This window comes from Nymphalis io, chromosome 15 (assembly GCF_905147045.1).
Source record: "Nymphalis io chromosome 15, ilAglIoxx1.1, whole genome shotgun sequence".
NCBI classification, from domain to species: domain Eukaryota; kingdom Metazoa; phylum Arthropoda; class Insecta; order Lepidoptera; family Nymphalidae; genus Nymphalis; species Nymphalis io.
In genome coordinates, this window is record NC_065902.1 from 9,012,056 (window position 1) to 9,040,043 (window position 27,988).

General features: G+C 33.2%; 3 protein-coding genes across 4 annotated transcripts in view; all 3 read right to left on the minus strand.

Annotated features, from left to right (window-relative positions):
• Nucleotides 1-1,587, minus strand: part of LOC126773873 (larval cuticle protein LCP-17-like) — a 48,811-nt gene extending 47,224 nt beyond the window's left edge. The window contains exon 1 of the mRNA XM_050495097.1: nt 1,466-1,587. Coding sequence (XP_050351054.1) covers nt 1,466-1,483 — 18 coding nt within the window. The 5' untranslated portion in view covers nt 1,484-1,587. The remainder of the gene's footprint in view (nt 1-1,465) is intronic.
• On the minus strand, nt 584-23,802 carry LOC126773777 (PAN2-PAN3 deadenylation complex catalytic subunit PAN2). 2 transcript variants are annotated; one of them, XM_050494924.1, is made up of 22 exons: nt 23,639-23,802; nt 23,008-23,168; nt 22,458-22,627; nt 21,992-22,112; nt 18,017-18,216; nt 16,316-16,532; nt 15,688-15,827; nt 15,062-15,214; nt 14,396-14,492; nt 13,901-13,987; nt 12,935-13,051; nt 11,771-11,852; nt 10,342-10,496; nt 9,552-9,789; nt 8,540-8,682; nt 6,939-7,105; nt 6,271-6,355; nt 5,483-5,574; nt 4,005-4,125; nt 3,659-3,852; nt 3,261-3,410; nt 584-2,783 (listed from the first exon to the last, which is right to left on the minus strand). In XM_050494924.1, exons 1-21 carry the CDS (start codon nt 23,691-23,693, stop codon nt 3,293-3,295), a joined length of 2,913 nt encoding a protein of 970 aa, XP_050350881.1. In that variant the 5' UTR covers nt 23,694-23,802; the 3' UTR covers nt 584-2,783; nt 3,261-3,292. The 2 variants fall into 2 exon arrangements, with proteins under 2 accessions (XP_050350881.1, XP_050350883.1); XM_050494926.1 differs by lacking the exons at nt 21,992-22,112; nt 22,458-22,627; nt 23,008-23,168; nt 23,639-23,802 and adding an exon at nt 19,588-19,605.
• Nucleotides 23,803-24,448: 646 nt separating this feature from the next.
• Nucleotides 24,449-26,983, minus strand: LOC126773864 (dynactin subunit 5). The gene is made up of 4 exons (XM_050495086.1): nt 26,766-26,983; nt 26,335-26,522; nt 25,476-25,587; nt 24,449-24,676 (listed from the first exon to the last, which is right to left on the minus strand). The coding sequence occupies exons 1-4, from the start codon at nt 26,811-26,813 to the stop codon at nt 24,476-24,478; spliced, it is 549 nt and encodes a 182-aa protein (XP_050351043.1). The 5' UTR covers nt 26,814-26,983; the 3' UTR covers nt 24,449-24,475.
• Between the last annotated feature and the right edge of the window lie 1,005 nt (nt 26,984-27,988).

The following is a 27,988-nucleotide window of genomic DNA, read 5'->3' on the forward strand; positions in this document are numbered from 1 at the left end:
TATTTTGCTATAGAATAAGATTAAATGAGGATTTCTATATACTATTCCACCAAGCCAACTAGGCACCTTTCAAATATGACGTCACCCACATGTGTCTGCACATGTCACTGCCTTCTCTCCTTTGAGGTTTGGAACTTATTCCACCACGCTGTTCCGATGCGGATTTGCGTCATAAGCTTATATCAATAAATAGATGTAGGTTTCCTCACGATGTTTTCCTTCACCGCCAAGCATGTAAATTATAAAATATATTAAATAAACGCAAATTGATCACTACCTGGTTTTGAATCCGCAATAATGAATACACACGCTCTAAAAGTTCAATCCTTTTTGGTTTTTTTTCAAGTTTCGAGTTGATGAAACTCACAATTATTACACCATATATAAGATATACGCATCAAAACGTTACGTAACGTAACGTTACATCGTAAGTTGGTTTTCACCAATCACGACTAAGTTACGAAGTGAGTTTACAGAATATAACTAACATATATATTTCTATATATGTTAGTTACAGAGAAGTACATAATAAGTATAACGTTTGTCGTATACTGTAACGAAAGTTTCAAATAATACGAGCGTATCAATCAGATTTTAAGATTTTATTTCTCTTATAAAAAATAACCAGCCACCATGGAAATGTTGAAAAATAATTTATACGTGAAAATGTACTGATAGCGTCACAAGCGGGAAACCGAATCAGTCGATAAAAAAATATAAAAAAAAAATTATGCAAGGTTTGAGGTATCACAACCGAAGATAATGTTGATAGAAACATATTCCATAAACATATAATACTAACAGACGTTTACGACTTTAATTGTAAACATTATTTAGAGGATATTTATATATATTTACACTGATCTCTCTCTTTCTGTCATCATTGATTTTACATACATAAGAAGAAGATAGCATGTTTTACTAATAATTCCCTAAAACAACATTTATAACTAAAGCCGTTAATGTTTAATTGACGTTTAAACAAATTTAGTATCTTAGGCCAATTACTACAAATAGTTCTTGCGTCTCATTCATATGGATTGAGACTATTAAGCAGAATGGATGCAAATTTTGACATATATACATATCTTCATACATTACGTTAACAGTAAATCACGTACAGACATCCTTTTCTATCAAAAATAATCTGTAATACGTTAGAATGAGACAGAAGATTCAATGTTGAATGGAAGGAGTTATTTAATTTAGAATCTCGTAAGATATGTCGATTGGTAAAAAAAGTATTTATCAATTCTTAAAAAAAAAAAACCACAAATTTTTCATTGGACAAAGACATAGAAAAGTTTTTAAGTACTCTTTTAAAAACGCGTGGCTTTAAATATATAACAATTATTTTTAACAAATAAAAAAAAAATTATGCATTTCTAGCTTGCCTACGTTAAATAATTTATATTTAAAAATATTACCATTCTTTGTGCCTTAGATTAATGGAACTCTCACTTACCGATAATTTAAAAAACATTCAGCGCTCCGAGGCGAAATAGTCACACGCAAATAGTATACATCGTGTAATAAAAAAATATTTATTTTAGCAAATCCCGTTGACTCGGTTTATCGGTATAAAACATATTGTTTATATAAAATGTTTATTGCTTCATATAAAAGGCGTTATGACCGTATAAAAATATATACCGAGACGACAATTTGCTTAAAAAAATAAATTATCTGAAGCGCGAAAAAACATCTTCGAACTGTTTAACCTCAGATTAAATCCATTTTCAAACTAGCAAAATGGAGTATATATATGAAAATTAAAGTGCGATTCGAACTAGTGCGTTTTCAATGTGCTTTTGATTTCGCCAAATCATGCTCTATCGTCATATACGGACACTATATTTTCGTGTAACTTGATTTTGTATGTATGTACATGTATTTTCATTTATCGTCTGAACAAAACAATGTCACATTACCAATTTGCTTATTATCGTTTTATCTGTACAAATATTGTAAGGAACACAAATACGTATCTGTGTATATTTGTCGATTTTGTTAATTGAATGTCATATGAATAAAGTAAATATTTGCGTTGACCGACCACCATATTAAGCTCAATAATGAACCACACTCATATTCATTGTTTTTTAAATACTCAAATATTATCATATGAGATTCAACTCACGTGAGAATGCGTGTTTTTTTTGAATACACTAAATATTTGGTCGGACAACGCGATATCGTTACGCTTAAGTAAAAATTAATAATTAGAATCTGATAATTAATTATCTAATGAATTATTTACAGAAAAAGTCACTTGTAAAATGAAAATTTGTCATTTTTATAATAAAGTTTTGTCATCCACTGATTATATTGTAGTAAACGAAACTATGGATGTTTAAGTAACAGTATCAATTATAATTCTATTTTTAAATCAGTGCGGATAAAGTAAATACAATATCATTAAACCGCGAATTCAACATCGTCCTGTACTTATAAAAATATCACATTAACAAACGCAATATTTGTTAACGTCATCAACAAATCACAAACGTGTAATAATTAGTTCGGCAAAATCGTCCAATCGCGGTTTTGCTTCGTTTTCATTTTAACTATATATATGTTATCTATATAATTATTACTTCATAAGCTATACTCCATTTTTCTAGTAATTACTTTATAATCTATTAACCTATTTCCAGAATATTCTTAACATTTCGTACTATTAGTTTCTGTCAGACTTTATATAATATGCTCATCGTATTAAGTAGGTCTCTTCGGCTGGTACTTCGTAGATGACACCGTTCATTTCGTATGGGCCATTGCATCTGTGAATTAAAATATATTTAGATCAAGATCATATAAAACATTTAGACTAGATTTATCAACTAATTCAGAGAGACAAGCGTTACCGCTGGTTCAGAATGTGGATTCTATAGAAAATAATCGGTACTAACAAATTTAAATTAAAAAAAAAAGTCGAGTTGGCCTAGTGGTTAGAACGCGTGAATCTTAACCGATAATCGTGGGTTCAAAACCTTACGAAGCACCACTGAATTTTCATGTGCTTAATTTGTGTTTATAATTCATTTCGTGCTTGAGGGTGAAGGAAAACATCGTGAGGAAACCTGCATGTGTCTAATATCACTGAAATTCTGTCACATGTGTATTCCACCAACCCGCATTGGAGCAGCGTGATGGAATAAGCTCCAAAACCTTCTCCCCAAAAAGGGAGAGGGCCTTAGCCCAGCAGTGGGACATAAACAGGCTGTTACTGGAAATATGAAAAAATGTTAAATACTGACCCCTGATTGTTCGGCCCATACATAAGCATCGGCTATGAGGTTTCAGTGTCGCTAGGAAGCATCACCCGCGAGCTCGTGTAGAAGAGGACGCACGGGGACTTCCACCAGCTGCTGAATTGAACGACTTCGTCCGGACTCACTTGGACTATGCTGGAATTGTAAACATACACACTGTTAATAACGCGATCATATCATTAGGAAAAGTAAAACTTTATGACGTCATTTTGTTATAAATATGATTTGAAGAATTAATTTGTTTTTTTGAACGCACTCATCTATAAAAACAGCAATTCTATGTTATCAATGTGGTAAATAAATTCGTTCCATTGTTTAGATAATAATATCAACTTTTTTAAGATATCATTTACAATTATATACTTAAGCTTAATTAATTTTACCTCAAATCGTTGAACAAGAACCATTTAGCTTCGTCCTTTTTATCCGGTATCCGAACGTACGACACTAAATTCTTAGGATTATCTTCAACACAAACGACCACCGCGGACAGGTGGTAGTCTTGCTCCGATCTCAAGGTGACTGGTTTCTTCTTATGCTTGTTTAAATCAGGTAATCGATCCGTCGATGAATCAGTCTAGAAAAATCCATCAAAAATGTATATAATAAATTTTCAAAAGTTAATATAAAAGTTCGCATAAAAAATATTGCAGGTACTAATAATAATAATATGGCAGAATGTTGTAATACTTTTCATTTAGAAGGGGTAAAAAAAAAACAAAAACTAACCTTGTCATTTATGATAACTTCGCCATCAGATTGCAGTCGGATGTGTAATTGATGCGGTAACACACAGTTGCTCTCTTGTGTTGAATTCTTTAGAGAATGACACTGCGGTGCTAATATTGACCTACAGAATAATATTTGATTACTATTTAATAAATATATATTTATAGAATAGGAAGGCGGACGCGCATATGGGCCACCTGATGGTAAGTGGTCACCAACGCCCTTAAACATTGGCATTGTAAGAAATGTAAACCATCGCTTACGTCACCAATGCGCCACCAACCTTGGGAACTAAGATGTTATGTCCCTTGCTCCTGTAATTATACTGGCTCAGTCACCCTTCAAACCGGAACACAACAATACCAAGTACTGCTGTTTTGCGGTAGAATATCTGATGAGTGGGTGGTACCTACCCAGACGAACTTGCACAAAGCTCTACCACCAGTAGATATATATTATAGATTTAAAAAAAAACTTTCTGTGTTTAAGATCATATGGATCATATGGATGTAATAGTAGTGTACGGTTCGATTTCAATTTTTCTGAAGATATATACAGTTTTACACGCATTTCTGTAGACTATTATAAAAAAATAGCTAAAAAATTAGGTACTATTAGCCAGAACGTTTTACAGTAACAGCCTGTTAATGTCCCACTGCTGGGCTACGGCCTCCTCTCCCTTTTGAGGAGAAGGTTTGGAGCTTATTCCACCACGCTGCTCCAATGCGGGTTGGTAGAATACACATGTGGCATAATTTCAGTGAAATTAGACACATGCAGGTTTCCTCACGATGTTTTCCTTCACCGTCAAGCACGAGATGAATTATAATTACAAATTAAGCACATGAAAATTCAGTAGTGCTTGCCCGGGTTTGAACCCACGATCGTCAGTTAAGATTCACGCGTTCTAACCACTAGGCCATCTCGGCTTTTTACGTTTTAAATAGGTTAAATTAATTTAATAAAAATATTATTATATATTTTGAGGTAGCACAATCCACGAATCCTTATTATATATACATATTCGAGTTTGTTTACAATATCCTTACCATAATTATATTACATTAAGAGTAATAAATTAATAAAAATGCAATCCAAGCAAATTACTTAGTAACTATATTAAGCAGGACTTCTATTAATTAAAAAAAAAAAAAAAAACGATTACAGATTAAAAATAGACACGATGAGCGCAAGAGAATAATTCAATAAGTATTTGTTATATTGTTTTCTAGTCATATTATTAACAAAAATTGTATATTATTTTTCTATCTTTATATATTTATTAGAAAATATCTAACGAAGAACATTGTTATATGTATATATGTAATCCACTTAACTCGAATTAGTGCAGCGCGGTGAAAAAACTTTAATATCTAAACCTTTTCCTTAAAGTAACTGCGCACGCGTGTTCGCCCCCCCCCCCCTAAACATGCGTGTGCAGCCGCGGGCAAGCAATATCAGTACATATTTTGTCATACCTCTCCGGATGTTTAAATCGACAGCCAGGTCTCGCACAGTGTAATCCATAACGACATGGCTTACTGATTCCAGCTCTCTTCGATGTTTCAGGCTAAAAATATATACAACATTGTGAGCAAAAGTAATTCCGCCTAGACGAATAATAAATCAACCGGTAAATTACCAATACAGTACTACATGGTGAAATATTTTACGAACATCTAGGTATCACGTTTTAAATATTATATACAAATACTGATATATTTTTTTAGAATCTTCTTTCCGAACCAATTTTAGTTTTTATTTATCTAGCTAGCTGGCTAGCTATGTGTTTGTGGGCTTTTCAATATATATATATATATATATATATATATTTTTTTTTTTTTTTTTTTTTTTTTTTTTTTTTTTTTTTTTTATAGTATAGGAAGGTGGACGAGCATGTGGGCCACCTGATGGTAAGTGGTCACCAAACGCCCTTAGACATTGGCATTGTAAGAAATGTCAACCATCGCTTATAGCCAATGCGCCACCAACCTTGGGAACTAAGATTTTATGTCCCTTGTGCCTGTAATTACACTGGCTCACTCACCCTTCAAACCGGAACACAACAATATCAAGTATTGCTGTTTTGCGGTAGAATATCTGATGAGTGGGTGGTACCTACCCAGACGGGCTTGCACAAAGCCCTACCACCAGTAATTACGTAGACAATGTAAATATCAACCAAGAACAAATCCATAAATAAAACCAAACAGGGTTCAATAACTTTTAAATGAATTAGTTTATTAAATTACAGAAATATATTTACCATATCCTTTTGGATACCCTTCGCCCAGTAAGCCTTTTCATGTGCACTCACACCGCCGCAATTGATCGACAATATTGGTGGCAACCTGGAAAGTAGGATGGGATCAATTTAATGCAACAAATGTATAATTTATTTTATATTCTGTCAAGGACGTTATCGTTTGAGTGCCAAAAAACAAACAATAGTCACTCGAATGACACGTGAAGCATTGATTTACGAATGACAAATCACATAGGAACTAGCCAATCGCCTACGAATATTTTTAAAGTTGCTCCAAAGATCTACTTTTTTTTATAGAATATGCGGACGAGCATATGGGCCACCTGATGGAAAGTGGTCGCCATCGCCCATAGACATTGGCATTGTAAGAAATGTTAACCATCGCTAACATCACCAATGCGCCACCAACCTTGAGAACTAAGATGTTATGTCCCTTGTGTCTGTAATTACACTGGCTCACTCACCCTTCAAAGCGGAATACAACAATACCGAGTACTGCTGTTTTGCGGTAGAATATCGGATAGTAGTATACTGACGAATGGGCGGTACCTACCCAGACGAGCTTGCACAAAGCTCGACCACCAGCGATATCTATACACACGTTTGCCACACGAAAGGTCAGGTACACGACGATGTACGAGCACTGAGCAGTGAGCGCGCCGGCGTACCTGAGCACGCGGCCGTGCTGCGCGGTGGGCGTGAACCGCCCGCAGCGCTCGCACCAGGCGGGCGTGGTGCGGCGCGCGCACAGCGACGCGCGCACGAGCTCCGCGAACCCGCCGCGCGCCGCCGCGTACACCAGCGCGCACGCCAGCGCCGCCGACACGCGCTCCTCCTGCGGGCACGCCCGTTAGCTCGCTCTGTCACCTGAACACTTCGAACTATTTGAAGTATTTGTATCTATCGGTGGAGTACCCGATATTGGCCGATACCCGCTCGGGGGGGTCTCCGCGACGGGCGAACCGACTCTACTCTCTTTTTCCACGTTAGTACAAATATACGTTAGTAAAAATAAACACGTTAGCAAAAATAGCATATTAAGATAGCGACGACTGTTCTTAGTTCGATTTTTTTAAGAACATTAATTTCTTACGGTTAGACGGTGTTCCCACTTCTGAGACGCGATCGCAGGCGGAGTGATGCATGAGTGTACGATCGATGTTTTTAAAGATTATAACGCCCGAAATTTAAAAAAAAACAACAACAAAACAGTAAAAACAAAAATACAGGGTATACAGCGACCAACTCAAAAATAACACGATCAAAAGAAAACGCTCGTCATTTTCAGACTATTATATTCGTCTACACTGTTACAGGTTGCGGACATACATATCCAGTTATCGTGGGTCCCTTGCTATGACGTAATCGGTTCTAAGAACTTGTCGTTTCTCTTCGCTACAGCTCAAACGCCAATACTACATTCGCGATCCTCCTGATAATAAAAAAGCACATTTATATTAAAACGTTATATCAATTTTAAGGATAGAATTCGCGTTTTCATTTTGTAGAGCAAGATAGTCATTTTTTATTTAGAATTAAATGTAATATTTTTTTATAATCGTGTTATTCTTAATAGGCAGCTCTGGCTCTGATTTGTGTTACTATATTTATATCAAATATATTTTTATACACTCGCTATAATTATTCCCAAAACAAATCAAGTCAAATCATGAATCGTTATCGAAATGTTTTCGACCTTATAAAGAAATTACGTTTCAATTAAATAGATAATATGCTAAAATTTTAGTTACTATATAAAGTCAGGAAAACTTTTTCTCAGTGGCCTGACATTAGTTATTATTGTAGAGAGAAAAAAAAACAATTTTATATAAGCAATATAAATAAATTTCATCTCACTCAAATGGGAATTTACTATTTCATAGAACATTAAACTTTTTCATAAGAAATAATAAAGTTTTATTATAATTATATAAAAATAATATTCGAGCCTGAATAGCTCCTTTGTTTACGAACCCTAGCAATGTGACAGTGGTATCCTCCAAATCCTTAGGCTGATGTCATTTCCACGTCTAACACAATATTTTCGCTCGACGAAAGTTATTAATGGGTGTTTTACTAATTACACGAAAAAGAACAATCTTAATATTCTTTAAAAATGAAATAAAATCATTAAAATATCTAATAATTTCCATTAAGGCCAAAAACTATTCGATCTACCCACACAAACAATCGAATCGATTTAAATTTAGAAATCGATATATACACCGTTACTTTATACCCACCCTTATTATTTAAAAAGTATACAAACCTCTTTATTGCACTTCATGCATTTGTTGACTTGTTGCCGACCAATGGCGAATAGTTGCGATATCTCGGATTCCTCGTTATCACCTTGCTGTTTATTCTGCACATCCTTACATTCGTTTTGAACATGATTCGTTACGGCCGTACCTGTAAAATTACAATGGTGTACCAAAAATTCGCTAACATCTCATTAATGTACCACTGCTCATCTCCCGTTATTTATTATCTTAATCAACTCCAGCTTAGTGGACGTTTGTACCAATTCACTCAACTTTATCCCGTTCATGTGGAATCGGTACTGTGTGCTAAAAAACACTGCAAGAAAAAAGATTTGACGTTCTTGTACTTACTCCCACCGCGGTTGATTGTTTCACCGACATCATTTGGACACTAAGTGGAGGTAATATATAGATAAGTAATGAAAGCTTAATGCATACTTACTCATTTGCTTTTTTTTTTAATTATGTTAAGTGTTGGCCTCAATGACTGTCAAGGTCAACGGTCAGTGGAGTAGTGTACTGTTATTCATCCGAAAAAATGGGAGCCCACTTGAGCGCTCACTGAGAATAACATCCTAAGGGTGTCTTCTATGAGAACACACCTCGGCCTAGAACGTTGCCGGAACGGTAAAGGCGCTTAGCGGAGCGCATGCGTTCATGTCCGACGTCGTTTCCACCTCCGGAGATGGTATGACATATACATCGGTCTTATCCCTTCTAAGGCCGTTAATAATATTCACGAAGTAATAACAAAATATATATAATATATTGCTTACTTACTAGTGACAGTAGCAGCTGTCGTACACAAGATGTATACAAAGCAGATGGTACGAAAGCGCAGAAGCAATACAAATTAGAATTAGCTTCAGAGACGCATGCTTCGCCGTTAACAAACATCATCTTTAGCTCTTAACTCTCATACGTCCTTGGCTGTTGTCACCCAAGGCTCGATTTAGTTCATTTGTTCTATTAAACTCTTTGGTAAAAATTACTAGTACAGAATAAATATGCACATACCCTCATCATGATTATTACGCCACTGTTCCTCGTCCAGCTCATCTTCGTATTCCGACGGTCCCAAGAACTCGAGATCGTTATTATATTGATACTCGTACTGTCCGTTCATTTGTCTTGTATTATTAACTCGAGGTTTGGGGGGACTAGGTTTTTGTGCTAGGAAGGTCAATTCCTTTTCTTTTTTACGTGTTTCTAGTATCTCATAGTGTATCTGGTGTAGAATGAAGCGGTTCCAACTCTGAAATTTTTCCAAAAAATTCCAAAAAAATTTCGTGAGCTATATATTATAAGAGAGAGGTAATAAATGTGAACATTCATTATTTAATTGATTTGAAGTTATTTTAATTAAAATAGGACCTTAACTTTCACACTAGTTAGTATTAAAAACGAATTTATCGTTTAGCACTTTCAAATATTTTACACATACCAAGGATCCTACACCTGCTCTCGCTCCAATCATGATCCAAGAGACTAAGACCGGTGATAGGACTTTGTGCAAGCTCGTCTGGGTAGGTACCACCCACTCATCAGATATTCTACCGCAAAACAGCAGTACTCGTTATTGTTGTGTTCCGGTTTGAAGGGTGAGTGAGCCAGTGTAGTTACAGGCACAAGAGACATAACATCTTAGTTCCCAAGGTTGGTGGCGCATTGGCTATGTAAGCGATTGGTGACATTTTTTACAATGCCAATGTCTAAGGGCGTTTGGTGACTTACCATCAGGTGGCCCATATGCTCGTCCGCCTTCCTATTCTATAAAAAAAAGAGCGAGACAGCAGTGTCCGCGTACCTGTATGAGCGCGACGAGGTCTGCGCGCGGCTCGGCGCGCTCGGGCAGGATGAGGCCGAGCGCGGCGGCCTCGGGCACGGTGCGGAAGGCGCGCAGGAAGTTGCCCGCCTCGCACGCCGCGCCGCCCGACGTGTCCAGCGTGCGGAACAGGAAGCCTGCGCACGGGGCATGGTCAGGGCGACTTGCTCGTTTTGACACGAATCGAATTTATTTCATGGATTCGGGTCACACGTCCTTTTCGCTTGCAGCGATTCAAATTTGTAATCATTTCTCTAATTTGTCTCAAATTGCCTCTGATGGCCGAAATGATCATGAAAACTAAGAAAATCCGGGAAAATCTACATTATCACTAAGCTATTCTTTTAAACATTTTAATAATATTATTTTAGTTTATTTGAGATAAAAAAAAACTAAAAATATATTATTGCGATAGTTTAGGTAAAAAATAGTTTTAGTTCATTATCCAACAAATTCAATGGTTTCAGTTTTTTTAATCTGTTTTTGAACAACACAAAATAATAGCCGCCATATTATTACGTCATACGGCTGTGTAAACTAAAAATCCCAACTATCAACTTTTCAACGTATATAGGCTTTATATTATTTTCGTAACAAACGTTATAATACATTGTAAAATATAAATGCATTTTTATGGAATATCCATAAATAATTTTTTTAATTTTTACAGTAGAAGCACTAAGGAATATAACTGAGACACTTCAAAAATGGATGTAATACCCTATTATATCAAAATACAAAAAAAAAAAAAGTGCGACGTCAAAGACAAAAATAAAGTACGTTATACGATTATTCTAATTTATATTAGTAATTTTAATATATAAAATAGAATATTAAATTATGCTACATATTTTCATAAAACTTTGTAAACATACATTTTTTTTATTTGAGGCTCGATATTCAATTCAACCGACTTTCTTTACAGGCGTGAGACGACAGCGCACGTTTATAAATAATTTAATGTGCTGCCAATTAACAAAGCATAACCTTCATTAACTAATTTTTTATGATAAAATTATCACCATAAATAATACCTGCCACATGGGCAAATCATGTACATTTTTATCAGACAAGCTACCAAACTATAAGCATTTATTTTATATTTATACTGGTGGTGGTAGCTTTGTGCAAGCTCGTCTGGGTAGGTACCACCCATTCATAAGATATTCTACCGCAAAACAGCAGTACTTGGTATTGTTGTGTTCCGGTTTGAAGGGTGAGTGAGCCAGTGTAATTACAGGCACAATTGACTTAACATCTTAGTTCCCAAGGTTGGTGGCGTATTGGTGATGTGAGCAATGGTTGACATTTCTTACAATGCCAATGTATATGGACGTTGGTGACCACTTACCATCGGGTGGCCCATACGCTCGTCCGTCTAAGTATACTATAAAAAAAATCCGCTACTTACCTAATTCGCAACTGAGACAAAATTCCTTCGCGCATGTGTGCGCCAGTAGTGTAGCTTTCAATGGTGGCATGTAATATAGTACCTGCATATTAAATTTATCTGATTTATAATCTGAAATTCACAAACCGTTTAAGCAAACACGTCAAGTATTTCACAACAATGTAACGTTTGAACATAATATAAATATATATTTATCGCCGACAGACAGTCGCACGATTAAACAAATCTCATGCGTATGCGACGTAGAATCGATTTAAAAGCTGAGCAAATGTCAAGATAATGAAGATACTTTCGAATCGCTCAATTGCACAGATTTGTAATTGTCGTTAAATATTCAATAATTTTTGCATTAAAAAAATTGTATATATATATATGTACATTTCTTTAATAAACTTATTTCTGACTTAGCAGTGAAAATATTATCGCTTTTTCTCAATAGTGTGAATTTATTTTTGACGGGTCGGTTGGCGTGGTTGGTCTCTTTATCTTTATAGAATAGGAAGGCGGACGAGCATATGGGCCACCTGATGGTAAGTGGTCACCAACGCCCATAGACATTGGCGTTGTAAGAAATGTTAACCATCGCTTACATCACCAATGCGCCACCAACCTTGGGAACTAAGATGTTATGTCCCTTGTGCCTGTGATTACACTGGCTCACTCACCCTTCAAACCGGAACACAACAATACAAAGTACTGCTGTTTTGCGGTAGAATATCTGATGAGTGGGTGGTACCTACCCAGACGAGCTTGCACAGAGCTCTTCCACCAGTAGTAACAGCCTGTAAATGTCCCACTGCTGGGCTAAGGCCTCCTCTCCCTTTTGAGGAGAAGGTTTGGAGCTTATTCCACCACGCTGCTCCAATGCGGGTTGGTGGAACTCCACCAGTAGACACTTGCTTTTCACGCTGAAAGTTGTGGGTTCGATTCCCACCCAGGACAGGCATTTGTGTGCATGAACATGTCTGTTTGTCCTGAGTCTGGGTGTAATTATCTATATAAGTATGTATTTACAAAATAAAAGTAGTATATGTAGTATATCAGTTGTCCGGTTTCCATAGTACAAGCTTTGCTTAGTTTGGGATCAGATGGCCGTGTGTGAATAATGTCCCAGGATATTATTATTATTATCTTTCAATTTTAAAATTATATGTTAAATAATACCTGTAACATTGCATTGCAGTATGAATTAGGCATAGTCGATTGTAAGCCTGGTAAGCCAGTTTTATTTACAACTACGTCTTCGTCATTTGGCAACAATTTATTGAATCGAATTTCTATCTGAAATTATAAATTGAATGGTTAATTAAATATACCCCCTTGTCTACTATAATCCTATTTCCTATATAAATACAGCATTATTTTGCTTTAATTACACTAAACAGTAAGAAAAAATTAGGGGTTGGCTTTAGAAATTAGCATCTCGATTTTGGGTGGGAAATGGGTTGGAGGAGTACGGGGGTAGGAGGTGTACAACCCCCCTGTAACACTACCCGCGAAAACCCATGGTTACCGAGATATTCATGATTAAAATTTTGAGGTTTAGTCACCTCCGAACTATCCCATCATTAGATGGAAAACATTTTAGACTAAAATAGTGTCGAATTAAGGGAGAGGGGTAAGGGGTAAGTCTCGTTATGATGCGAATTTCTAAAACGTTCCCAAAATGAGATATACAATTGGAGATATATATTATCTTAGTAGTTGTAAAAAAATATGCTATGGCAGCTGAAGTAAAACCGGAAACGATGAAAGGGGTTTTCATATAAATGTGACTTAAATATTATTGATCCACTTAGGCTTAATAAATAGGGTTAGATATCTGAAAACTCTTTCAACATCTCAGCTCGACTCTTAGACGATAAATGTAACTCGAACAATTACAGTAAACTTCTTTAATACATAAATTTTTCACAATATTATATTACATTATTTTTACAAGCATTTATTTTACTTGCAACATTTATTGGTCAAATCTTGCGAGTTGAATTAGACCCACTTCCTTTTTACATATGGAGTTGAAATTTTTCACATTGGTTATTTTCCAATGACAATGCATTTCACATAAAAGTTTGTTTTAAAAATGTTTTGCTTTCATTAATTCCTAAGTAATAATAAAACTATACTTACTTTTAAATAATGTCTAGGTATCGGCTGTATACTAATACTAGCGTCGTTCTTTTTTACATTATCTAGGTTATCTTCGACATACGGCATCTGTATTATAAATTTATATAAAAATATCATATAGAATTATAAAATTGTGCAGAGTATATATATATAATTAACTTGTGAAAATTATAATTACATTTAATATATAATCAAAATGTGCCAACCCATATAAAATGTGAATAAATAATTATCATATTATTTAAGAATAATTTTGAAATTATTAAACTTTCTATGTAAATTTATTAAATTATACATACATAAATAGATTCAGATTATTTTATTATTTATTTTACATTCGAAATAAGAAGACAGCATTGTGTACATTACCAACTAAGCAATTTTTATAAGTTTTGTTTTCATTGAATATTTCATGTAATGACTGTAGGAAAATAGTAAAATAGAGAATTTGTAGCTTTGTACGTTTTTACCATAATTATATTTCATGAGTTTTACCTCATTTCGTCTATGGGTCTTTGGATTCGGTGCGTAACCGATTGGACCTTGCATCTTCATTGTTTTTAATACTTCAGGATCGATAGGCTTTGGCTTTCTGAAAATGCGATTAAATATGTTATATAAAGTAACGCTTTTAAACAAACAACCCCCAGGCTGACATTTAATATTATAAAACATTTATACTTTCAACAAAAGACAGTGATGTTATTTTAGTTTATAATAATGTCTTCCAGACCGATTTCGGCCACGGCGGCCTATTTCAAGAGAGATTAGCCAACTACGCAGGAGATATTATAGTGCACAAGTGTGTGTGCAAACACAAGTGCACTCTCTATTCCCTAACTCTCATAATCTGATGGGACGGCAATCCGACACGACCGGATAGAGTTCAGGTGCAGAACCAACGGCTTTGCGTGCTTTCCGAGGGACAGGAGTGTACACATTTCCAACTTCCAGACTCCGAGCTGCTACTGAGAATTTTCTGACAGAAAAACCCAATAACTTTTTAGTGGCCCGACCTGGGAATTGAACCCCGGACCTCCGGTTCTGCGGCCTTACATCAAGCCACTAGACCAACGAGCCAGTTATTAGTTATTTTAGTTTATACTAATTATATTAACAGTAGAAATCATTTACTTATTTTACTACTTTAAAATACCTCACCTGTAAGTTTTCTTAAAGAAGTCCGGAGGCAGCTCGTTGAACCACCTCGAGCCGGATGCGAGAGGTGATAACGGTACGGTTGAGAAATGGAATGTTGAATCATTAAAACCGACAGCTGGAAGTTCTGGCACTGGGTCTGCAAATTCAGTTGCCCTAGAAGTATAAATTTAATTTTGAGCTAGAAATTAAACATTGGTATAGTTGTAAGCAATAGCTCAATCATAAGAGTTTATTTGGTGGTAAGACTTTGTGCAAGCCTGGTTAGGTCCCCACTCATCACATATTCTCCCACCAAACAACAACAGTTTAGTGTCTTTCAAAGATTGGTGTATTGACAATGTGAGCTATGGTTAATATTTCTTACAGTGCTAATGTCTATGAGCGATGATGACAACTAAGCATCCAGTGGCCATGTTTACTATTGTAAATTTAAAAAAAATAATAGTTTATGACCGTCTGGGGAAACCACTATCCATTAGATATTCTGCCGCCAACCATCATTAGTTTGTATTGTTGCGCCGTCAAGCAACCCAGATAAGATATCGTATACATAGGAAGGTTATTTTATGCATCTGCTTATTTATTATAAATTTAAAAAAATATATATATAAATCACATAATGTTACCTAGAAAAGTTGTTAAAGTGTGGTTCATGGTTATGCTGAGCCGAGAACAGATGTAGATGTCCCGACTGATCGCCAAATACGAGAGCTTGACTAGTGGAAGACACGTCCATAACACTACATTGAGAAGTTTGAGTATTCACCTGAAATTACGAAGAATTATTCTTAGATTAGCTCTTCTAGATAAAAACCTGGGTCAACACTGTTTGATGGCTAATCTTTCCTGAGTTTGGCCGCCATGGGAAATCGGTCTGGAGGACATTATTATTATTACTTAATAATCCTTGATTAGAACAGTTCATGCTTTCAATTTCAATTAATATAATAAAACATATACATATTATTTGGTATGTGGTACGCGTTTTATTAAATAATATTTTTAATTGTTTTGTACCAATACTTTTTATTTAAAATATTACTGTGTTGAAACTGTATGTAGATACAGTATCATAGAACTTGGGTGTCTAGGAATCTGAATCTGAGAAATCTATTTTGAGAGATAAGCAATTCAGTGTACACTTTTTTTGTCATTATATTTTGTTATCTTGTATAGTGCATAAGTTAATAAAAAAAAACCTTATTCAAATAGGGTCTAGGATATATTGTTTCGCTATATTTTACTTGAACCAACCTGAAATACAGATTGGTACTCGGACTCGTGGGCTTCATTAACATGGAATAAAGTAACATGTCCATCTCCAGCCAAAGCCACAGCCCGTCCGGAAACAGCTGGTACAAAGTGCAATAACAACGGTGGGGACACGGTTGGTATTGACCAAGCTGCTTTGCCTTTAACTCGTCTGACATCCCATACTAATACATACGGTTCCGGTACTGCTACGGTTGCCCTAAAATTGCCAATAATTAATATGAAAGTACTCAAAATATGTAATTAGTAAGTATGGTTGAATTAGCGTTACTTAAGATGGATGAAATGGGCCAGTGACAAATGTTAACCGAAGATTGGTTCCAATCCAAGCAAATACCACTGAGTTTTTATGGGGGTTGTTTTAAAAAAGCGGGCCTCATTACCACAGTTTTTAGTTAGTAGCATTAAAACCTTTTTTCTCAATAATTGTGATAGAAACTTTATTTAAATCTAAATCGTAAAATGCTATTAATCTTCGCTTCAAAAATTTTAAAAACAATAAAAAATAAATATGCAAAGGTCTCTGTGTTTTGGTAATTATTAATTTTTTGTTCCTAAACTATCTATTATAAGATTTTTTTATTAACACTCAGAGAACCTTTAGCTTATTATAACAAAATATATTTTATCATATATTATAATAATATTTTTAACGTAATCGATATACGCAAATCGCGATGCAACTTGACACCAGGGTATATTTATCGGTAACGCCTAATCGAGCAAGTTCGTCGACGTACATATATCCAACTTTTAATTTCGTCCCAAACTAAGCCAACTAAGCTTTTTGGTGAAATAGTAGATGAAGCATTTTGTTCCACTAATATTTATTTATTCTTACTAGTTGGTTATAATTAAAATCGACAAAACAATATTGGTATACAGTTGTTTATGATCGCCATAGCGTCTAAAAGTAAAAAATTAGTTTAAATTTAATTATTGGACAGATTGACGGTATGAGTACCTTGGGAAACATAAATGTTATATTAACTTTACTTTCATTCACTCTTTATAAAAAAAAATGCTAAAGTTTTTTTTTCAACTGTTAAATTACATTCTATGCGAAGTTTTCATTGCAAAATCAATTATTCTCTTTTTAATTTTGTTAGGGCTGTTCAAGCCTTACTAACCTAGTAGGTCAACCGTAAACTGGTTTGTTGAGTGATTGAGCCAATGTAATTACAGAGAACTACTTCTACTGGTGGTAGGGCTTTGTGCAAGCCCGTCTGGGTAGGTACCACCCACTCATCAGATATTCTACCGCAAAACAGCAATACTTGATATTGTTGTGTTCCGGTTTGAAGGGTGAGTGAGCCAGTGTAATTACAGGCACAAGGGACATAAAATCTTAGTTCCCAAGGTTGGTGGCGCATTGGCTATAAGCGATGGTTGACATTTCTTACAATGCCAATGTCTAAGGGCGTTTGGTGACCACTTACCATCAGGTGGCCCATATGCTCGTCCACCTTCCCCTTCTATAAAAAAAAAAAAAAAGAAACACCTTTTTAGTTAACATAGTAGACTTTGCATGTACAATGTAAGAAATAATGAATATCTCCTATGATTCATTGACAAAAGTCTAAGAGTGAAGGCCACCACTAACCACCAGATACACAGCATAGTACATTCACTTTTCTGCCATTATAATAAAATATATATATAAAAAATAGGATGAACACTTGCGATTGAGTAAATCCACATGTAATTAAATGATTCCCCTGCATGTCCAAGTCGGAGAGACAGGCTGTGTGTGCTCTGAACGTATGCTCCGCTTTACCGGGGTTTCGTATATCTCGTAATGACACCATGCCACTTGCGCTGCCACATGCAACTAACGAGCCGCCTCCACTCCGCAGCACAGCACATCCATCAGCTGGTACTTTCTGTAAAAATAAAACTATTATAATATAAATGAATATTTAGAATGAATTTCTAAACAATTTTGGATCATACCAACCAGTCTTTAAAGACTAACCAACTGTGCATACTATAATATAGGGCAGGCGTGGGTTCGTAAGCACAGGCATTTTCTATTGTCTCACTCTCATAGTCTGATATTACGACAATCCCAACTAACCCAGAGTGATCAGGCACAGTCATAACGGCTTCTAGTGTTTTCCGAGGAAAGGTATAACACTACCAAAGCCTTTCTTTCGGAATACTGAATATATACTGCCCCGTAGTAGGTTTGAATACTATATATATATATATATATATATATGTGTGTGTGTGTGGTTTATTGTTTATTGGCAATGCTAGTTTCCTGTTATTACATTTGTTTACAGAGACACATATCAGAGGGGGCTACATTAGCCAAAAACGATGCGTCATCGTCAATCACGACCACTCTGTCAAGAGCGAACGACTGATGAGGATGTAGATGACAAACATTTTATCTTTGCCCCTTAACTTATTTCAGAAAGAGTAACCAGTGAGTATCATAATTGTACACAGCAGGAGTAAAGACAAAACAACCATGACATTGAATTGACACTATGTGATTGGTCGAGTTCTTGAATAATATATGGTATTCATTACGGATTTCTAAATAAATGGCGTTCTGAAAATTGGTTTTTGTTTTCGAAATCATAGAAATCAAATGGAAGTGGATTTAAGGACTTAAATGGGTCTTATTAGCATTGGAGATATATTAGTCAAGAACTGTTTGTAGTATATAATATAGCAGAGTTATTAAAAATTTGCTTGGAATATTTAAATCAAGGTTTGTTTATCTTTACTCCTTCTTCAATTAGTAAGATATAAATTAAAAAAAAATTTTTTTTTTGTACGAAAATAATCTTTAGTGATTATAATAACATGTGTGAAAAAAATTATAATTATATCCTGTAAACTTTTTTTTATAAGAAAATCAATTAAGGCGCTCTCGTATAACTTCTGCTCCGTCCGAGTTTTGACTATGACGTCATTTCGCCGATTCGTTATTGCGGGCGACTCTTTTGCGATACGCGCGTTGATAATTTCGTATTTATTTTATCCCTCTTTGTGATTTGACACCTCAAATACGTTCTTTCACTTATAAATAATATACAATTATTAATATATTATTTTATACTAAAATAGGAGCAGTATTTTCACGTAGACTAACATATAATCTACCTAAAGTCGATCTTATGATTGCGGATTCTTTCACAAATTATGCGAAATATATTAGTGAGCTTATTATTATTGTTTATTTTAATCTTTTGTTAATGCAGATTGATCATAACTGTGATCGGTAATAAGTCCGTACGTACTCTTCGTGTAGAGATACAAGTGCTTTACGCTTTCGATAGAAGATAATATCGATATAGAATATGATATACATTTCCTATATTTTAATTTTACATACACAATTCGGGGCGCGATAGTTACGATACACAGCCACGTCATATTATCATAAATTTGCTTGCGATGAAACTGTAAATAAAATTAACAATCTTGAAAAAAAAATTAATGAAGGATGCAAACATACTATGGCATTGGTCACATAGCGATGTGAGGAGCTTCCTTGTAATGAAATAAACTGTTACTGGAAGAAACATACACAGCCACGTCATATAATAGTAAATTTTCTTGCGATGAAACTGCAAATAAAATTAACAATCTCGAATGTGAAGGATGCAAACATACTATGGCATTGGTCACATAGCGATGTGGGAGCTTCCTTGTAATGAAATAAATTATTACTGGAAGACATTTTTTTTATATAAAAGGGGGGCAAACAACCAGGAGGCTCACCTGATGGAAAGTGATTACCACTGTCCAAGGACACCTGCAACACCGAAGAACTTGCAGGAGCGTAGCCAGCCTTTAAGGATTGAATAGGCTCATTTCTTGAAGATTACTATGTCATAGCGGTTCGAAAAAGTCGCCGAGAAATATGGTTCCGCAGAGTGGCTGTGCGAGTCAGGAAATGCTTTAAAAATGGCGTTGTAGTAGTGGATTTCAAGATATCGAGATGGTATGGATGTAATTTAGAATTTAGACGCGATGTCCGGTGGTGAAATTCTGCGCCTGGGATTAAATCTAAACAGTTCCTCAGAGCATAAAAGATGCGATAGAAGATGCAAAGTGCCATCTCTCCCACCCAAAAATGAGAGCAGTATTCCATGTGGGGCTGAATTTTTGCCTTGTAGAATTTTAGGCGAGGAGCTGATGTGAAGTACTGTCTTACCTTGTTTAGCAAAAAAAAAGCTTCTAGAGCCTAATTTGGCTTCACATTCCAATAGACCGCGGAACCTAACGTCCCGATACTGGATTTGGCAGCGAGGTGGTATTCTCAAAATGAGGGGTATGACAAAAGGTGACATTTTAGAAGTCATAGCTCAAACTTGTATCGTAATGGGGTTCAGTTGTACCAAATTGGGTTGGCCCCAATCTCAGACTTAGGTTAATAAGCATTTGTGATTTCAGACACAAGTTTATACACATCGACGAGTTCCTGACAAATATTAGCGCGGCCGTCTCTAAAATATAAATTAGATCGTAAGGCGTCTACAGTGCTGTTGTCTGCCAACATTGAATATTGCTAATTTGCACATGTCAATAATATGCAGAAGAAGCAGAGTAGGTGATAACACAAAGCCTTGCGGAATACCAGAATTGACAAATTTTAAGTAAGAGCATGCACCGTCGACAATGATCTTGATGGTCCAATCTGGCAAAATTGGTGATCCAGTTGCATTATTTCCTGGGAAGCCCAATCAAAGGCTTTTTCTATGTCCAGACTAACTGCTAATTTTGTTGTAGTTGAGTCTAAGAGGTGACCTCTTAGCCTCAACTGCTTCAGCGCATCGGTAGAAGATCACCGGTGGTAGCTTTACATTTAATTCAATAACGTAACATGGTAATTCAAAAGTGCCCTTATAAGCCTATTTGAATAAAGAATTATCTGATTTCATTTGTATACGTACTATATTAGACGACATATTTAACTTTCACCGTAACATAATATGGTAAAAATCAATTTCAATGGGTCACAGTCATTAAGGATTTTTTCAACGTATACCATTGGCGATACGGCGTTGTTCACAAATTATCTTCAAAATTAACAATAAACTTAAGATTAACGTTGAAATGCATTTTTCATCGATACAAACTCTTATGACAACACTATCCTAGCCTGTAAAAATTAATTACTTGATCCTCAAACTAAAAACTTATAAATACGACAAATTTTACTACTAATGTCTTACGTTAAAATGCTCACCACGAAAATATCTACTTGTTTTTGTTGATAATATATATAAGGAAAAAGTATTTTTCCCGAGTTATGAGTTACGAGAGAGTATGCTATGGTACTGTATAAAAATTTATAAGGTTGTTTTTTTTATACTAACCGAAATATAAATAAAATCAAGAATAACGCGAAAATACAGACGAAATTGTATGAGCGAGCGAGCAACGTTGAGCGATGTGACGTCACGCGTCGATCACGATCGGTCGCTCCAGAAAAGAATTTAAGAACTGGTGGAACTTTAAAAAATTGTAAAAAATTCATTTTTGCAGATAATAATTAATCCAGTAATTTTTATATTTTAAATATGATTTTTTGAGATCATAAAAAAAAATAAGCTCATCTTCCTAATTAAAATACCCTACACATAAATTAACTTCACATTAATAAGAAATAAATATAAATATCATAAATGATCTTACTATCACAGTTTCAGTCATCTTGTTGATATCTAATTCTAAAAGTTTGTCTTGGTGTCCACCTATTAAAAACTTGTGCGAGTTTACTTGAAAAAGACATTGCATATCTGTCATATTCGAGGATCTGTGGAAGAGAAATTCAATTAATGGCACATATATTCTCAGTTTATTCAATTTAAATATTATCTTTGAAAATTACTTAAAATATCTTTAGCATATTATACAAACAATTATATAGCATTTAGCATTAGACTACTTGGAACTTCATTAAAAGTTTTAATTTAAAATCTGGACAAGTTCACCAACCACCTTGTGCGTTAATAACTAAACCCCGAACATCAAAATATGATTAAAATAGCAGATATTATATGAAGTATGTTATTCTATATTACAATAAAATAAATCTGAGACTTAAACCTCCCAAAAGTCTGCATTGAAATTCAATTGTTTTTCATAAATCATAACTTACTTATGTGTGTGCTGAGGTATGCCTCTTCTTATTTGATGTCTTAATGTTGTTTTAGTTAGACAATATATACCTTTTTCTAATGTCAGAATGTCTCTTACTTCCTCTGATTGATGAATTTGGAATGATGTATATTTTTGCAAGTTTGGTCCATAATAAGATGTTACGTGCCCCTTAAATAATAAATTAATCATAATGATCATTGTTTAAGATGTGAAAGTTTAACAAACAAACTCACTTATACATTTATAATATTAGTTAGGATTTTGTTTATTTCTTGTCTTTTATTTAATGAATTTTTTTTAAGCAAATAAGTTTTCTTTCACTGTATCACTCCTAATCATTTTTGTTTTATAATAATATTTTCTTAACCTTAATTTGAGAAAACTGTTGTATTTTTTATGTGTACTTTACATTACTGGTTAGTATTTTAATAACCTTGGTGGCAATTTTTAGCAATTAAGTGTGAATTATAAAAAAAAATGTCTAATAAACAGTTTAATTAATGAAATTTATATTGATTTTACATTTCTTGACTAGTATCATTACTTACCCCTTGATTACCCATCCATACCAATTCCTCATACTTATCAAATACAGTGGCTGAAACACCGTAACGGTCACCACCATCAACAAGTACTGTACTTCGAACCTCATATTCTGCCTCTTGGTTTCGCAGAATATATGGTTGTGAATATTTTGTTTGGAATTGATCTATAAATATAATTTTTATAATTTATTATTACTGAACAGAAAATGCAGCTTAGTTATTAATTAAGTAATGTTATAAATAGTGAAAAATACATCTTTCTTCAGACAAAGAAGTGCTAAATTTGAGTTTCTCAGTTATAAGTTACATAAATTTTATTAAAATCATATTTCATATGTATTAACAATGTTTTTATAACTTAAACTAAACTTAAAATTTTATGAAGCGTTGCAATTCTCATTGTTTAACGCATAATTTCAAAAATATTATATTATTTATGTGTTTTGACACGAATCATACACGTTTTCGGGTAGAAGCAAATCCATATATTGTGAGAGAATATTTACTTTGTACATAAGGTAATATTTATTTTTCGACAATTTAAAATATAGTTTAACTTCAAAGGAACAACTTTATTGAATAAATATAAATATTGTATGTATTAATTTTCCAATAATTAGTACAAAGCACTTACCATCCATTATATTATGCTCAGATTGCATACCGAGATCGGTATAATGGAATTCCATGGTTTTATTGTGTTAATATATTCAAACAATTCGAATAGGAGCCATTTATAACGTAAATTAAATAATTAACAACAAAATTAACTATACCTACAATCAGAAAAGACCAAACTTGACAAGCTCGCACTTGTTTTCTTGACACATCAAATCGAGGCCAAACTACAGATTAATAACAATAGTATATAGATAACACAAAACCTTGGCCATCAATTTAAAAAAGAGTTTATTATTTTGAACAAAATGTTCGAAGTGTATTATTGATTAACATTTTAAACTCATGTTTTTTTTGTTTAATTATTTTTTCTAAGTTTTGTAATAAGACAGACCAATTTTTTTAAATTTTTAGTGAATTATCAATTGTGATTGTTAACGAAATGTAAGCTTGACTATAATAACACCTACCGCAGATCATTTATCAGCATTATATATTTTAATAAAAAAGGATAAAAATAAATTTATACCGTCGCCGACCCTACTGCTCTATATAAAGGTTACTTAGTCCCTTTTGAAATAAATAAAAGATAAAATTTAAGCCTTTACTTAGTCTTTATTGTTATAAATATTTCATGACGACTATAATATTCATAATATAAATTATAATTATTAGCCGTTTATAATCTATAACAAACATTTATCTGATAATTTATAAAGGTGAAATATATTAATTGTTAATACTTTGAATGAAAGTAACACTTAAATCACAAAATCTCTTAACTTTTAAATATTTTTGACATTATTGATTAAAAAAAAACTGACAGTTCCATGTTGAAAAAACTTAGTATTTCTTAATTTACTGTTATTGGTAAAAAATGTTGATAATAGCTTTTTGTAAATTCAGTCATTAAATCAGGCATTGCTTCGGGAAGTGTTGTTATGAGTCTTGCAGGGTTGCCAGAGTATCTTGCAAATGAAGGAACAACAGTTTCTGCTGGTAGCACTGAGTTATCTTCGATCATGCAACAGTCTTTAAGTACACATCTTCTACCCTACAATTAATAAACAGTATATATAGCTTGTTATTTATTATTATACAAAATTCACAAATTTGGAGTAGGCTATATAATATATGTTCATTGGAGTATGGAAACTGAGCACGCCTTTTTTTTTGGACTTATGATAAATACAACTAATCTAATATTTATGTTAATATAATGTATTTATTTTTATCAATTGATAAATCAAGTTTTTATTTTTTTAGATAATCATCTTATAAAGTTAATATTTAATTATGATAATTAAAAAAACAAAAACAACAATAAATTACTAGACAGACACATTCAAGCCCTTTGAATTAAATAAATATATCCTTATAGACATTTTTTTTACTAATGGTCAACAATTGTATATTTATTAATGCTAAATAAGATCAAGCTTATTATACAAGGTATCACTTAAATTACTTTTAGTACACAGAAAGTAATACAAAACTCTTTTCAAACTTATAGTATATGATATTTTGATTCAGTAAAAAAAGAAAAACACATAATTAATTAAATTCTTCTTTTCCATGAATAAAGGATTTTCTGTTATTAAAAGTTACATCTCTAGTAGCATTTTTTTGATAGAGAAATTTCAAAGTTTTATTGTTTTGAAACTAACATTTTTTCTGTCGTTTTACATCTGTCTGGATTTTACTTCTTTGAATAAAATGCTTGATGAAGATCTCTCAGAACAAATCCATGTAACATAAAATATAACATTCTTGACCTTGGTGTAATATTTATAAATATATAATTATTATTTAATTATTGCTAGTATTATGTTACTGTAAACTTATTTACTTACTATAACAACATTTTTTCCAATATAAACATATGAACCCACAACGGCAGCATTAACAACTGTATTCTCCCCTACAAAAACATGATCACCCATTTGTAGAGGAAAAAATGCAACCCTGAAAAAATGTTTAAAACTCTTCTATAGGATTTGATATAGCTATTTAAAATGAAAACACTATAAAATTGTAAATCAGCTTTTAAACTAGCATACTAAATCTGTAAAATAATGTCCTAATACTACTGAAATTAGTGGGTCAAAATAGTATATAGTATGCCTATATGTTTCAAAAAACAAAAACATAATATATATAAAACTCAGGCTTTTATTCAATGCCATTACAATATTTTTTAACAATTTAGTTATTTAATTATAGAATGTTTTCCTAAATAATAATCAAATAACTGGATTTTTTTAAATTATCAGGGAATTAAAATTTATCTTCAGTCATATGAATGAATTGAAGCATTGCAATTAATCCTGGCTTGCTTAATTGGACTTAGATGGTATTATATAAAATATTAGGTTTTATATATATAAATGTACATGTTTTTTGTTATAATGATATATGTATGTTTTAATCACTACAATTTTTTACTAAATGGTTTTGAGTTTTGTAAGAAATATTCCTTGCATCACCAATGCGCCACCAACTTTGGAAATTAAGATGTTACGACTCTCGCTTGAAGTTACAGTGGCTCACTCACCCTTCAAACCGGAACGCAACAATAGTAGTAATTGATGTTTGACAGTATAACATTTTATGAATGGGTGGTATCTACCCAGACTGGTATACACAAAGCCACTACCATTTAGTAATGATGTATGATGGAGTGTATGATTATTTTATTTATCGTACACTTACCCTTTGCTAAACTTTTTAAAAGGTGGCCGAATAACTGAACCTTTGCTGATGATACAGAATCTCCCAGTTTTCACATTAGCTAAGTCTCCTCTGATTATTGCATCACTTTGAACTATAACTTTTCCATGTAATACTATATTTTGGGATCCACAGAGTACAGTCTGTCTACTTACTTTGTTTCCTGAAGCCTGTAAAATAAAATATGATGCAAATATATATATTTTTAAAGCAATATAAAGTTTTTCTGTATATGCTTCCATTGTTTTCATTATAAATGTAAAAATAACGTTGCAATTATTTCTATAATTTGATTTGAAATGTTTTTCATTTAAAAATTATATACACGTAAAAATAATCGGTAGTAATATAAGCATTTTTTACAATAAGTATTCGGGAAGCTTAGAAAATAAAACATAGTGTTTACTCCTTACAGTTTCAACGTATTCAGATTTGTTATAGTACGTGTCTTGAAGCTCCATTTTATATTATGTTTTCCTAATAAACACTTAATATTTGTATCTCAAGATTGAGAGTTTATGTGAATACTATAACGGATATACAGAATACTATCTCATTACTATAATCTGAAGTATCTTATATTTTATTGAAGTATACAAAAATGTTAAATAAAAATGACTAATAAACAAGACTTTACAGCAGTGTAGCCAGCACTTAAACTTTTACTCAGCATTGTGACGTTTCCCCAAAACCCTCTAAGCTAACATTTTAGAAAATGGGAATTTCGAAATTATAGATTTACTTCCTATAACACAAATATTACGTAATATAAAATAAATATATGTAAATATATAAAAAGCGAAGGTTAAATTTAAAAATTTTATGAATAAAAATCCAAAAATATAACGATGTAATGATGTGGTGGTGATGAGGGTGTCTATTATATAAATCGCAATTTATTTTATTAGCTTGCAATTTGGAATTTAAGATACATAGAATTTCTATAATTAGCATAATAAATAATAAATTGAGATGAAAATAATTTAGGAACCATCTCTTTTGCTGTGTCTTTTTAAAAATCACAGCCTCTAAAAACCCTGTACTATTTTACCCACCAAAAAGATGTTAATAGTTTTTTTACCCCAATATTTAGGAGGATCTTTATATTGGCTACACTGATATATGTCAGTTCATAATTTATATGTTTTTTTCACTGTCAGTTGATATTGACAATACTGAATACATTTACGAAGAAAATGTTTTAAAATTGAATATTATGTACTTACATATTTTATCTAAAAGAAGATCATGTAAGAGCTGCTCTTACACATTAAAGTCAGAAATTAAACTCAAAAACATTGAACGATATGCAATATATTTTAGTATCACACACAAATTATAATTGACTAGGGTATTTAAATAAATAATTTTATTCTTGGGTTACTTATATATTTTACGTAATAAAAATTTAATCTAATTTAAATATCACAGATACGGTGCAATTGCCATTAGTGTGGTGTATAAATAAAAAAGTAAAATTTGGCGCGTAAATAAGATTTTTAAGCATCTTCAATTAAAAAAAAATTGATGATAAATATTAATTTGATATTGTTAAAATGGATCGATATATTATAAAAGAAAAAAGAATAGGCACAGGTTAGTGAGGGCTTCTATTTTACATTAAATATGTATTTTT

Coding starts and splice junctions, on each gene's coding strand:
- LOC126773777 (XM_050494924.1), bottom strand. CDS start 23,693: ATGGAATTCCATTATACCGATCTCGGTATGCAATCTGAGCATAATATA. Junction 15,215..15,687: donor CACTTTAACAACTTTTCTAG/GTAACATTATGT, acceptor TTATACTTCTAG/GGCAACTGAATTTGCAGACC. Junction 3,853..4,004: donor AAGTTATCATAAATGACAAG/GTTAGTTTTTGT, acceptor GGATTTTTCTAG/ACTGATTCATCGACGGATCG.
- LOC126773864 (XM_050495086.1), bottom strand. CDS start 26,813: ATGGAGCTTCAAGACACGTACTATAACAAATCTGAATACGTTGAAACT. Junction 26,523..26,765: donor AATCTGAATACGTTGAAACT/GTAAGGAGTAAA, acceptor TTTATTTTACAG/GCTTCAGGAAACAAAGTAAG. Junction 25,588..26,334: donor TTTAAAAAGTTTAGCAAAGG/GTAAGTGTACGA, acceptor ACATTTTTTCAG/GGTTGCATTTTTTCCTCTAC.